At 35.2% G+C, this 13,625-nt stretch overlaps 1 protein-coding gene across 2 annotated transcripts in view; it reads left to right on the plus strand.

The window, feature by feature from the left end:
• ZNHIT6 (zinc finger HIT-type containing 6) overlaps window positions 1–4,934 on the plus strand; it is a 72,689-nt gene extending 67,755 nt beyond the window's left edge. The window contains exons 10-11 of one of the 2 annotated variants that reach the window (XM_081306566.1): window positions 1,817–1,879; window positions 2,111–4,934. In XM_081306566.1, the coding sequence (XP_081162692.1) occupies window positions 1,817–1,857 (41 nt within the window). In that variant the 3' untranslated portion in view covers window positions 1,858–1,879; window positions 2,111–4,934. Of the gene's footprint in view, window positions 1–1,816 lie in introns of both variants that reach the window. The other variant, XM_081306565.1, reaches the window with a different exon arrangement.
• The last annotated feature ends 8,691 nt before the right edge of the window (window positions 4,935–13,625 follow it).

The raw sequence follows: 13,625 nt of genomic DNA on the forward strand, positions 1-13,625 counted from the left end.
CAAAGTTAGACTAACAAATTTAAATGACATAATAAAAATGTGCTGCATTTCAGTCCTAAGTAAAAAGAAAATGGAGCCCTGTTGAAAGAAAACTAGATAATTTTAGTAGGCAAAGAAAGAAAAATGCTTTGTATACTACTACAAAGCTCCATTAATTTAAAAATCCCAGCAAAATGTATTTCTGATGTTCTAAAACTCAAGTTTAGAAAATGCCTCTATTTTTAGAGAAGGAATCCACCCAAAACTGATTTTTTTTTTTTTTTTTTTTTTTTTTTTTTTTTTTTTTTGTGGAGGGCCAGAGGACTACTGGGGGTTGAATTCAGAGGCACTTGACCACTGAGCTACATCCCCAACCCTGTTTTGCATTTTATTTAGAGTCTCGCTGAGTGCCTCTCTGTTGCTGAGGCTGGCTTTGAACTTGCAATCCTCCTGCCTCAGTCTCCTAAGCTTCTGGGATTACAGGCATGTGCTATCCCATGGGGCAAAATTGGTCATTTGAATTAATGAAAATACCCAGTGTAGCAGCTTCCTTGATTAGGCCAATAAATCCTTCACTTTGCTTTTTTCCTCCTTCTCTCTCCTTCCCTCGTTCCTCTTTATCCTTCTCTTCCCTTTTAGTGTATACAGCATGGGTAGAGATGGGATCTCAGGCACATGAAAACACGTGGTGTAAACTTTATAGTACAGTGAGTACTATAACAGTTTATGTAAAATTCAGGGAAGCCATAGGAGAAACCAGTTAACTTTTAATGTCATGGAGGCACTTGAAAGACTGCTGGAGTTTACAAAATTGGATAGAATTTATTTCTTTGCCTTACTCATAGAAAGGACTCAGTAAATACCATTTTTATTGTTGATATAATCTGAAATCTAAGCAAACCCTAGGAGTTTGTCAGTTGGAATATAAGGCAAAGCCCCAGAAATGTGGTTCTAGAATCAGTTTTTATAAGTTGTTGGGCCTTGAGTATCTACTATGCCTCTCTGATCTTTATTTTCCTTATTTACCCCGTGGAGATAAATAGCTATAATCCTTGAGCAAAATATTGTGTATTTGACTTGCACAGAAATTTCAAAGGGCTATTATGTATTATTTCCTTTTGTTTGTATTGTGTACAAAGAAATAAATATAGCAGTTACTCTGGTTCCCGTTTTTTAGATTAAAAAACAACAGCAACAACAGGTAAAAGATGGTGTGCTTGTATTGATTGAGCATGTTTGCTCTGCATTCTGGAGATAGATGCAGGGAGGAAAGGTCCAGTTTCTGTTCTCAAAAAGCCATTATGAGATAATGGAGCTTCATCTTGCTTACCTTAAGCAAGACAAGAGCCTCAAAGGAGCTTTATTTCTACTCTGAGTTTATTTTCCTGTAAAAGGAAAGATATGTCAATTGGCTGTCTAGTTTTCTGTAAGCCCACATTCATTCTTCATATACTGGCCCTTAATTTTAAGTTTAAAAAAAAATCATGGAAAATTTTATTCTAACCACATGTGGCCTGCCTGTGTGATAATAGTGATCTATTCAGTGGCGTGCTTATGGGATTATAACCACACTGTAAGTACCCATTCCCAAGTCTTCCACAGAGTCAGGAAGGATGTTACCTCACAATATATAATTGCTACTTTCGGACATCATTTCTCTATTTATTATGGCCAGAATTGTATATCCCAGCTGCCTGGGACATAACGTGGTTTGTCTATCGCTGTGAGCAGTGCTGTTGCTATGCATCTGAAAGAAGGAGAGATGAGGGAAAAACAGAACAAGCTAAACAGAAACAGTATAAACGTTTGACTATTTACTTTTTTTTTTTTTTTCCAGTGAAAAATGAATCTACCAAGAACCTTGGCAGTGAAAATTGAGCACTTCTTCTGGAAGAAGAAGGTGAAAATTCCAACAGTTGCAGAGAATTATGCATTGATGGGCTTTTGGATAATTGGGGTATTATTAATGGGCAGTTGGAATTTTTTGATTTGTCTGACAAGTACACAGTCTAAACCTTTTGTTGACTTTATGTAAGGACCCTTTTTTTCATAGTATGAACCCCTGTTGAGCCTGATCAACATAGACTTTATTAGGCTTCAAATTTTAATATGTTTACTCCTTCCTATATAGTTTGATGCATGACCGCACCTAAGATCACCGGAATCGTCAAGTGCATTGAAAGTTGGCATTCTCTGTAGTGGAACTTCACTAAAGAGAACCATTGTGCTACGTACCATCTAGTCAAGGAAAACTGATCTTCCATTAGTTGCCATTCTTGTCTTTGGAATATACATGCCATTTTTCACCTCTTTAAGACAACTTTTATACTTGGGAAACTCCCAATATGTTGTCTTGTGGAAAGGCTTAAATAAGTACTGTTAACTACTATTTCTTATATTCAGTTCATAAAATCAGCATCTCCACATTGTTTGAACAGTCAGTGCTCAGTGCAAATGAACTTGCCGCCTATTCACTCAGTGAGCTATGTTTCATGAATTCCATGCCTCATCTCAGTCCCAGTCCACTCTCATTACCACATAAGTGGGTGTTATGTTGACCATATTGATGCTATGTTTTGCTACATCTAGCAGTAAAGAAGGGGAGAATCACTTGAAATTCTTTGATGTGCTATTGAAACATATATGTGTGTATTTATATATGTATACATGGCTTAATTTATACCTTATGACAATTCACATACTGAAATTATGGTTTGCTAATTTTGTTGGAATTTATAGTTATGAAACTGCAATGTGGCTATAAAAGAGGAAAGGATTATTACATCTGTATTGCATCTGTGTATTTAATGGTTAAAAAACAATGATAAAATTGGACATTAATGGAATTCATTTTTATTTTACAGTTGAAATAAGTTTTAGACCAGAAAGAAATCGGAGGCATTAAAGAGACTTTGAAGGATTAGAAATATGAAAAGGTAATGAGTATAGGAAAAATTAGAAGAACACAAATGTCCATATAACCTGGCATAGAAATTAAAGAAGAAAATCCAAAACAATAGTGCCAAAAAGACCATTGGTATAAAAGTACCAGTGGAAATGTGCTTCATAAAAATGCATTTTGAGAAAAATGTTTACATTCTAAAGCAACTTCAGAAATCTGATATGATAAAAGATTTATATAGAATTGTGTTGTTTATGATATTACTAGATAGACAGATAAATTGAATTTTAAGGGATTCAGTTTTATCCAAAAGTGTAATATGTCTTATTAAAGCAGGGAAGAGATAGGATGAATTGAATCAAATGTGTTACACAGTTTTGGGGAAAAGTGGAACAAAGTACCCCCCCCAAAAAAAAAAAATACGTGATCTGAATATTGGAGTGGAAAGGAATTTCCAGACGGTGAATCTGTTAAGATACAGTCCCATTTCTAAGAAAAATGTTGAGCTCCATCTCTGCTAGATTTTAAATTGAAAACTAGACAAAACCCAAAGAATTTATCATCTAATTTCCTTTAGCCCAAGAAGAAAAAAAAAGAAAATCCCCCAGCTCGCATCTTTGCCATCTCGGTTTTCTAGAATTAGACCTTTCCAGCAATAGGCTATTTCTCAGGAAAGAATTTAGCTATCAGAGTTTACCTAAATATAACTCTCAACTCATTTGATTAATATACACATTTATTCCTGCAGGTTTTATAATAAACATGGTTTTAGTGAATGATGGTGTCAAAGGTTTGGAGGGGGTAGAATTTAAATAATTCACTGAGAGTCCTGCAAGTTTGTAGTGTTAAGACTCAATTTCTTTTTAAAGAGGCCTTCTCCTTTTGAATTCTTTTTTTTTTTTTTTTTTTTTTTTTTTTTTTTTTTTTTTTGATGGATACAACACAATGCCTTCATTTTTATGTGGATCCAACCCGGTCCTGCCCGTGCTAGGCAAGCACCCTACCCATAAGCCACAATCCCAGCCCCTCCTTTTGAATTCTTGACAAATTCTAGTGAGTAAACAAACTCCTTGACACACATTAAGTTCAACTCCTGCATTTTATTTGTTAATCACATTTTAAGATGAGTAAAACTTCACCTCATCTTTATTTTTAAACAGTGATTTTCTAAGGGAAAATAGGCTCTCCATAATCATTAATTATTACATATAAGATTAGTAGCCATAAATTATACAAATCTTCCATCTGTTCCTATTATAAATATAAATATAGAGTTACTATAATAGATATTTAAGATTCTAAAGTATCATTGAGCCAGTGGAGCTAATTTGTTTCCCTGTACAAATAGTGGGATCCATGTTTTTAAAAATATGATAAAATGATAAGCATATAACTGTTGCACCAGAAATTTCCTTTATATATTATGTTTAATTAGGTTGAAATACACGGTATATTGTACTGGATTATCTCATGTTTTATCTGATTTAATATTCCTAAGTTTTACATAAAGATATATTTTTTTTATTTAATTGTACATTACTGCACTACAATGTGTTAAGTTTATTTTCATGTAGATGTTAATGCACTTTGGAAATAGGGGGTTATGCTGAGGGTCGAACAAGAGCCTTTCATATGCTAGGCAAGCATGGTAACACTGAGCTATACTTGCAGCCCATTAAGGCATCTTTGATTATTAACCAATCCTCCTTCAGATGTAAGTTATAGAAACTCAAAATATTATCAGCATAAAGAATAACTTGTTGGCTTATTTTTAGGGAAGTACAGGCATTACTATATCCAGGCACCCAAAGAAATCATTGTACTTGCGAGGCACAGTGGAACATGCCTCTAATCCCTAGCAACCAGGAAGCTGAGGCAGGAGGATCACAGGTTCAAAGCCAGCCTCAGCAACTTATTGAGGCCCTACACAACTTAGCAAAACGAGATCCGGTCTCAAACTAAAAAATCAAAAGGGCTGAGGATGTAGCTCAGTGGTAGAGCACCCCTGGGTTCAATCCTTGGTACTAATTAAAAAAAAAAGAGGAAAAAAAAAGACATCTTGCCATCCCTCACACTTGACTCTGGTTTTGTTGTTGTTTTGGTTTTTTTCTCTAGATTGGTTTTCTCTTCCATGAATACTTTCTCATTGGGGATGTTCTGTTTGGAGTAAGGGATAGTGCAGTGAAGGTGATAGTAAGTGACAGTTTCAGATTTACTTCTTGACAGTAACTAAGTCATAACAGTAAGCTATATAAAATTTTGGAGAACTACTTTGATTTTGCCTCTATTGGATCACATTCTGAGCTGATCAGGAGAGGAAACTTCCCCAGAGAAAGAGGGAAATGTTAGAAAAAAAGGAGCAGGTAAAGAAAGATGGTTAATGAAAATTATAGTTCTTTATGATACCCTATTGTGAGTAGCAAGAAACTTTTTATAAGAAATAAAATTAAAAATTAGCCATTGGGCTGGGGATGTGGCTCAAGCGGTAGCACGCTCGCCTGGCATGCGCAGGGTGCTCATTTTGATCCTCAGCACCACATAAAAATAAAATAAAATAAAGATGTTGTGTCCACAGAAAACTAAAAAATAAATATTTAAAAAATATATTCTCTCTGTCTCTCTTAAAAAAAAATAACCATTTTGGGCTTTTTTTCTTCTTATCTATTTGTTTTTGACATGTTGCTGCTAGTTTAACTAGATGCATGTAGCACCAATCCATTTCCATCACCAATTTGGAAAATTTTTCCAGTTTCATCAAAATTGGAGAAACTTGCTGGGTGTGTTGGCACACACCTGTAATCCCAGCAACTCTGGAGGCTGAGGCAGGAGGATTGTGAGTTCAAAACCAGCCACAGCAACTTAGTGAGGCATTTAGCAATTCAGTGAGACCCTGTCTCTAAATAAAAATAAAAAGGGCTGGGAATGTTGCTCTATGGTTAAGCATCCCTTGGTTCAATCCCTGGTATCAGAAAAAAAGAAAAATATTGGAGAAACTTGGTTTTGAAATTAGAATTGTAGGTAGACACAGTGGTGGTGGTACACATTTTATCCCAGAAGTTTGGAAGCCTGAGGCAGAAGGATTGCAAGTTCAAAGCCAGCCTCAGCAAGTTCAAGGCGCTAAGCAACTTACAGAGACCTTATCTCAAAATTAAAACATAAATAAATAAAAAGGGCCAGGGATTCGGCTCAGTGGTTAAGCATCCTTGGGTTCAATTCCTGATCAAAAAAAAAAAAAAAAATTAGAGTTATGCAAAGGAAGTTTTCTTCAAAACTGAAGACCACATAAATAAAAATTAGCCTTTTTTTTTTTTAAAGAGAGAGAGAGAATTTTAATATTTATTTTTTTTTTTTAGTTTTCGGCAGACAACATCTTTGTTTGTATGTGGTGCTGAGGATCGAACCAGGGCTGCACGCATGCCAGGCGCGCTACCGCTTGAGCAACATCCCCAGCCCAAAAACATTAGCCTTAAAAAACTTTTGGGGTTCTGAACATCACTTCAAAGTATTTTCTTTCAGCTTTGGTAATTAAAAACTATAAAGTATATGTGCATGGTTTTTGGGGGTTTTTTTTAAATTTTTTTTTTTTTTTAAAGAGAGTGAGGGAGTGAGAGAGAGAGAGAGAATTTTAATATTTATTTTTTTTAGTTTTCGGCGGACACAACATCTTTGTATGTGGTGCTGAGGATCGAACCCGGGCCGCACGCATGCCAGGCGAGCGCGCTACCGCTTGAGCCACATCCCCAGCCCCTTTTGTTTTGTTTTGTTTTTTAATGAACATAATGTAAACATTTTCCATTATAGGGTGTGGGGGACTTCTATTTTGAACTTAGAACCAAATGCATCCTTTAGTTTTTGATAAGTGACTGTACAACTCTACTTTCCAGTTTCATATTCTTGTTAAACAAAGTACTCACAATCCTTAGCCTGACCTTTGGTACCCTCTATAACTTGGGCCTAACCTAACTTTACAGCTTCCTTCCTTACTCTTTCTTTCTTTTCAGCCCCCCAAAAAAATAAAGGTCTATTTTCCCAACACCTTTTATATCCTTTCCCCATTATGTCATCTTGGTAGTCTTGTCAAAAATAGTTTACCACATGTCTGTGGGTTTATTTCTAAGTTCTCTGTCATTATTTAATATGTGTTTTTATGATAATGCAATGCTATTTTAATTTTTATAGTTCTGTAATTTTGTAATGTAGTTTGAAATCAAGACGTGTGGTATAGCCAGCTTTGTTCTTTTTTCTCAGGATTGCCTTGGCTACTTAGAGTCTTTTACAGTTCCATATAAGCTTTAGGACCTTTTTCTTTTTCTGTGAAAAATTCCATTGGAATTTTGATAGGGGTTGTATTGGATCTATCTATTTTTTTTTTTTTATGTGGTGCTGAGGGTTGAACCGAGGGCCCTGCACATGCTAGGCGAGTGCCCCATTCCAATTGTTTTTTCTTTTATTTATGTATGACAACGAAACGCATTACAATTCTTACTACACATAAAGAGCACAATTTTTCATATCTCTGGTTGTATACACAGTATATTCACACCAATTCGTGTCTTCGTAAATGATACTTTGGATAATAATGATCATCACATTCCACCATCATTAATAACCCCATGCCCCCTCCCTTCCCCTCCAAGCCCTCTGCCCTATGCATTGGATTTAAATAGACTACTTTGGGTAGTGTGGGCATTTTGACAGTATTGATGATTGCAGTCCATAAAGTCTTTCCATTTGATATAATGCCTTCAATTTTTTTTATCAGTGTTTTATAGAGTTTGAGTATGTAGATCTTTCACCTCTTTAGTTAAAATTATTCTTAAGCATTTTATTGTTTTTTGATGCTAATGTAAATGGAATTTTTAATTTTTTCAGTAGTTCATTGTTAGTGTACAGAAATGCAACTTTTACCCCGCTCTTTTGGGAATTGAACCCAGGGTCTTGCACTTTCTGATTTTCAATATATAGGATCATGTTATCTGCAAACACTATTTTGCCTGTTCCTTTCTGATTTAGATAACTTTTATTTAATTTCCTTTCTTGCCTAATTGCTCTAGCTAAGTATAGTATCTTCTAATACTTTGTTGATTAGAAGTGTGAGAAAATGCACTCATGTTATCATTATTCATCTTAGAGAAAAGGATTTTCAGCTTTTGGCTACTGAGAATGATGTTACCTGTCATGTAAGACCTTTATTGTGTTGGGATACATTTCTCCTAACCTAATTTGTTGAGTTTTTATCATACATTGATATTCAGTTTTGTAAATTGCTTTTTCTGCATCTTTTGGGATAATCATAGAATTTTGTGCTTTATTAATGTGGTGTATCACATTAATAGCATCCCAGGTATAAATCCCATTTGATCATAGTGTTGATGATCCTTTTAATGTGCTATTGGATTCTGTGTACTAGTATTTCATTTGGATATTTGCATAAATGTTCAGGGATATGGCCTTTAATTTTGTTTTCTTGCAGCATAGTGTCCTTTAGCTAACTTCAGTGTGAGGCTGATGTTAGCCTTGTAAAGTAAGTTTGACAGTGTGTCTTCTTTTCAAGTTTTTGACTGAATTTGAGTAGAAGTGGTATTAATTATCTTTTAAACATTTGGTAGGATTCACCACTGAAACCCTTTGATCTTTGATTTTTTTGTTGTGAAATTTTTTATTACTTCTTTAGTCTTAAAAGTTAGAAGGGAGGGGGCATGGTGTTGGGCTGTTTAATTTTTTTTTTTCTTGAGCCTATTTTGGTGAATTGTATACATCAGAAATTTATTCATTTCTTATAGGTTAGCCAGTTTATTGACATATAGTTGTAGTATTCTTTTATGAACCTTTGTATTTCTGTGATATCAGCTATAATATCTTTTATTTATAATTTCATTTATTTGGGCCCACATTTTTTCCTGGTTAGTTTAGCTAAAGGTGTATCAATTTTGTTCATCTTTAAAAAAAAAAAAAAAACTCGGTTTTGGTGATTTTTAAATTATTTTTATATTCTTTTTCATTTATTTCTGCAAGACTCCTCATTTTTCCTTTTATCTACTAACTTTAGGCTTATTTTGTTCTTTCCTTTTTAGTTCCCTGAGGTATACAGTAAGTTTTTGAGAACTTTTTTTTTCTTAATGTAGGCATTTGTTTCTATAAACTTTCCTCTTAGAATTGCTTTTGCTATGGGAGGAATAGAGAAACTCTAGATAGGGCAAAGGGGTTGGAGTAGGGGGAGCGGGCATGAGGTTAGAAATGATGGTGGAATGTGATGGTCATTATTATCCAAAGTATGTGTTTAAAGACATGAATTGGTATGAATATATTTCATATGCAACCAGAGATATGAAAAATGGTGCTCTATGTGTGTAATAAGAATTGTAATGTATTCCGCTGTCGAATAAATTTTTAAAAAAAGAATTGCTTTTGTTGCATCCTGAAAGTTTTACTATGTTGTGTTTTCATTTAATTTGTTTCAAGATATTTCTCAGTCTCCCTTTTGATTTCTTTGACTCTTTTGTTTCAAAGGTGTTTTTTTTTTTAAAGAGAGAGTGAGAGGAGAGAGAGAGAGAGAGAATTTTTAATATTTGTTTATTTTTTAGTTCTCCGCGGACACAACATCTCTGTTGGTATGTGGTGCTGAGGATCGAACCCGGGCCGCACGCATGCCAGGCGAGCTCGCTACCGCTTGAGCCACATCCCCAGCCCCTCAAAGGTGTTTTTTAATTTCCATATATTTGTGAATCTTCCTCATGTGGTTGCTTTCTAGTTTCATATCATTGTGGTCAGAAAAGATATCCATTATTTAGTCTTCTTAAATTTGTTTAGATGTACTGATAATTATTTAAGACTTGTTTTATGACGTAATATATGATCTGTCATGCTACATGCACATGAGAAGAAAATATATTCTGCTGTTATTAGATGGAATATTGTGTGTATGTCTATTAGGTCCTTTTAGTCTAGTATTATTCTAGCCCACTGTTGCCTTTGATTTTCTGTCTGGATGATCTATATTGAGAGTAGAATGTCAATATATCCTACTATTATTGTATTGCTGCTTATTTCTCTTCATTTCTATTAATATTTGCTTTTATATATTTAGATGTTCCAGTGTTGGGCATATACTACTTAAAGTTGGTATTTTCTTGATGAATTAACCACTTTTTATTGTATATGACTGTCTTTGTAATTGGTTTTTGGGGGGAAAGGGTTGGTTTTTGGTTTTGTTTGAAATCCTGGGATTGAACCTAAGGGTATTTTACCACTGAGCCACACCCCAGCCCCTTTTTATTTTTTTTTATTTTTATTTTGAGATAGAGTCTCACTAAATGCTAAGGGTCTTGCTAAGTTGCTGACCTCCAACTTTCAGTACTCCTGCTTCAGCCTCCCAAGTCCTGGGATTACAGGCATGAGCCACTGTGCCTGGCTGTGACTTTTTTTTTTTTTAAATCTAAAGACTATATCAGGGCTGGGATTGTGGCTTAGTGGTAGAATGCTCACCTCGTGCATGTGGGGCCCTAGGTATGATCCTCAGCACCACATAATAATAAAATAAATAAAATAAAGGTATTGTGTTCAACTACAACTAAAAAATAAATATTTAAAAAGCAAAATAAAAGACTATATCATCTGCTGTAAGTATAATTACCCTATTCCTCTGGTTGTCATGTGCATGGAATATCATTTTCTGTCCCTTTGCTTTCTGCCTGTATGAATCCTTATAGCACAGGAAGTGCTTTGAGTCTCTTATAATCAGCATATAGTTGAGTTTTATTTTCTTATCATTCACCCACTCTGTCTTTTGACTGGAGAATTTAATTCACATACAGTTAAATTATTGGTAGATAAGATATCACTATTACTAATTTTCTTTCCCACTTTTTGTCTTCCTTGCAACTTGATGACTTTTTTGTGGTAGTTTCTTTTGATTCCTCTTTATGTTTTGCATATATATATATATACGTATATGTATACATATACGTATATATATATGTACACACACACACACACAAACAAAAGCTTTTTCCTTTGTGATTACCATAAGATTTACAGAAAATGTATTTTAGTTATAACAATCTATTTTTAATTAATAACAATTTCAATTTAATACAAAAATTTTGTACTTCTTTCCCCACTCTTGTACCCTCACATACACATTTTAGATTATTGATATTATAATTTACACATTTTATATTGTGTATCCATTACCAAATTATGGTGGTTATAGTTTTTTATTTGGGGGTGGGTTTGTTTTTTTTTTTTTTTAGATTTTTTTAGTTGTAGATGGATGCAATACCTTTATTTTCATTTATTTATTTTAATGTGGTGCTAAGGATTGAACCGAGTGCTTCAACCATGTTAGGCGAGTACTGTACTGCTGAGCCACAACCACAGCCCAGTTATAGTTATTTTTACTATTTTTTGTCTTTTAATTTTTATACTACAGTTGAAAAGTAATTTACAACTACCATTACAATATTAGAGAACTCTGAATTTGCCTGTATATTTCCCTGACCAGTGAATTTTAAATATTCAGGTATTTTTGTTATTAATTTGTGTCTTTTCATTTCAGCCTAAAAAACTCCCTTTAACATTTTTTTATTTGGGGGAGGGATACTAAGTATTGAACTTGGGGCATTCCACCACTGAGACATATCCCCAGCCCTCTTTTGTATTGTATTTAGAGACAGGGTCTCACTGAGTTGCTTAGTGCTTTGTCATTGCTGAGGCTGGCTTTGAACTCACAATGCTCCTGTCTTTGCCTCCTGAGCTGCTGGGATTACAGGAATGCACCACCACACCTGGCTCCCTTTGACATTCCTTGTAAGGCAACACTAGTAGTAATGAACTCCCTCAGCTTTTGTTTATTTGAGATAGTATTGTTCTCCCCTTTTTTTTCTGAAGGACAGCTTTGCCAGGTATTCTTTGTTGGTGGGATTGTTTTCTTTCAATATTTTGAATATATCTCTCTCCTGACAATCTACTGATAATTGTTTTTTTGGGATTCCCTTATATGTGATGAATCACTTTCCTTTGCAGTTTTCCAATGTTTTGTCTTTGGCTTTTGACAATTTACTTCTAATGTGTCTCTGAGCAGACCTCTTCAGGTTCAACCTGTTTGGGGACTTTCGGGTTTCATATATCTGGATGTCCACTTCTCCCTAAATTTGAGAGATAATCATTCTTTTTTTTTTTCATTTTAATTTGTTATATATGACAACAGAATGCATCACAATTCATATTACACATAGAGCACAAATTTTCATATCTCTGGTTGTACACAAAGTAGAGTCACATCCTTCGTATCTTCATTCGTGTACTTAGGGTAATGAAGATCATCACATTCCACCGTCTTTCCTACCCCAATCTCCTCTTCCTTTCCCTCCCTCCCCTTTTTCCCTTAGCCCTATCTAGAGTTCATTTAATCCTCCCATTCCCCCCCTCCCCGCACCTACAGCATATTATGGATCAGCATCCTTAAATCAGAGAAATCATTTGGCATTTGGGTTTTTTTTATTATTTAAGTAGAATTGAGGGAATGCTCAATCTCATCCTATTTTCCTTCTGGAACCCCCGTAATGCACATACTGCTTTGTTTGATGGTGTTCCTTAAGCTTTCTTGAATCTTCATTCCCCCCCCCCCTTTTTTTTTCTTCCTGTGACTGGATAGCTTTAAAAGATTTGTCTCACTGAGTTCATTGATTCTTTGTTTTGTTTGTTCAAGTCTATTATTGAAGGTCTCTGTTGAGTTTTTACTTCATTTGTTCTATTCTTTAACTCTAGAATTTGCTTAAGTTTCTATTTCTTTGTTGAGCTTCTTATTTTGTTCCTGCATTATTTTCCTAAATTTGTTTAGTTATCAATCTTCATTTTCTTGTAGTTTTCTGAACCTCTTTGTGTTTTAATATATTTTTTTTTAAAGAGAGAGAATTTTAATATTTATTTTTTAGTTATCGGTGGACACAACATCTTTGTATGTGGTGCTGAGGATCGAACCCGGGCCACACGCATGCCAGGCGAGCTCGCTACTGCTTGAGCCACATCCCCAGCCCTTTAATATATTTTTTAAATGTTTATTTTTTAGTTGTAGTTGGACACAATATCTTTAATTAATTTATTTATTTTTATGTAGTTCTGAGGATCGAACCCAGGACCTTGCCCATGCTAGGCAAGCAGTCCACCGCTGAGCCACAACCCCAGCCCCCTCTCTCTGAACTTCTTTAAGAGAATTATTCTTAATTCTTTGTCACACCATACAGAGATCTTAATTTATTTTAGAGTCAGTTATTAGAGCCTTTATGTTGCTGTCGTATTTCTCTCATTCTTAATCATCCCTGTATTTGCATTATGTCCAAGAATTTGAGGAAACAGTTGCCTCTAACAGCCTTCTAGGTTCCTTTTGGCAGAGAAAGGCCTATGCCAGTCATTCCAGTCTGGGATTGTGGATGAACCCTAGCTGGTAGCATCCGTGGGCAAGATAGGGCTTTCTGCCAGGTGTCTGATCAATAGGGGACCACTGCCCATGCTTTAAGGTCAGGTGGGGCTGCCATCTGGGCTCCACAATCTCCTTTCTCAATGTGAGATCACAGGCTGTGCTCCCTGGACAGGGGTGGTGCAACTGACTATATAACATGCTCAGGCAAAGCTCAGGTTTAGCTCCATGAGCAGGTGGAGCCTTAGGCTTTCCTCCACAGTTGGGTGGAGTCACTGGCTAGCTTCTCTGCCTGGGTGAAGTAGCTGGCTGTGTTCTATGGTTCAC

Source organism: Spermophilus citellus (assembly GCF_964194105.1).
Source record: "Spermophilus citellus genome assembly, chromosome: 9".
NCBI classification, from domain to species: Eukaryota; Metazoa; Chordata; class Mammalia; order Rodentia; family Sciuridae; genus Spermophilus; species Spermophilus citellus.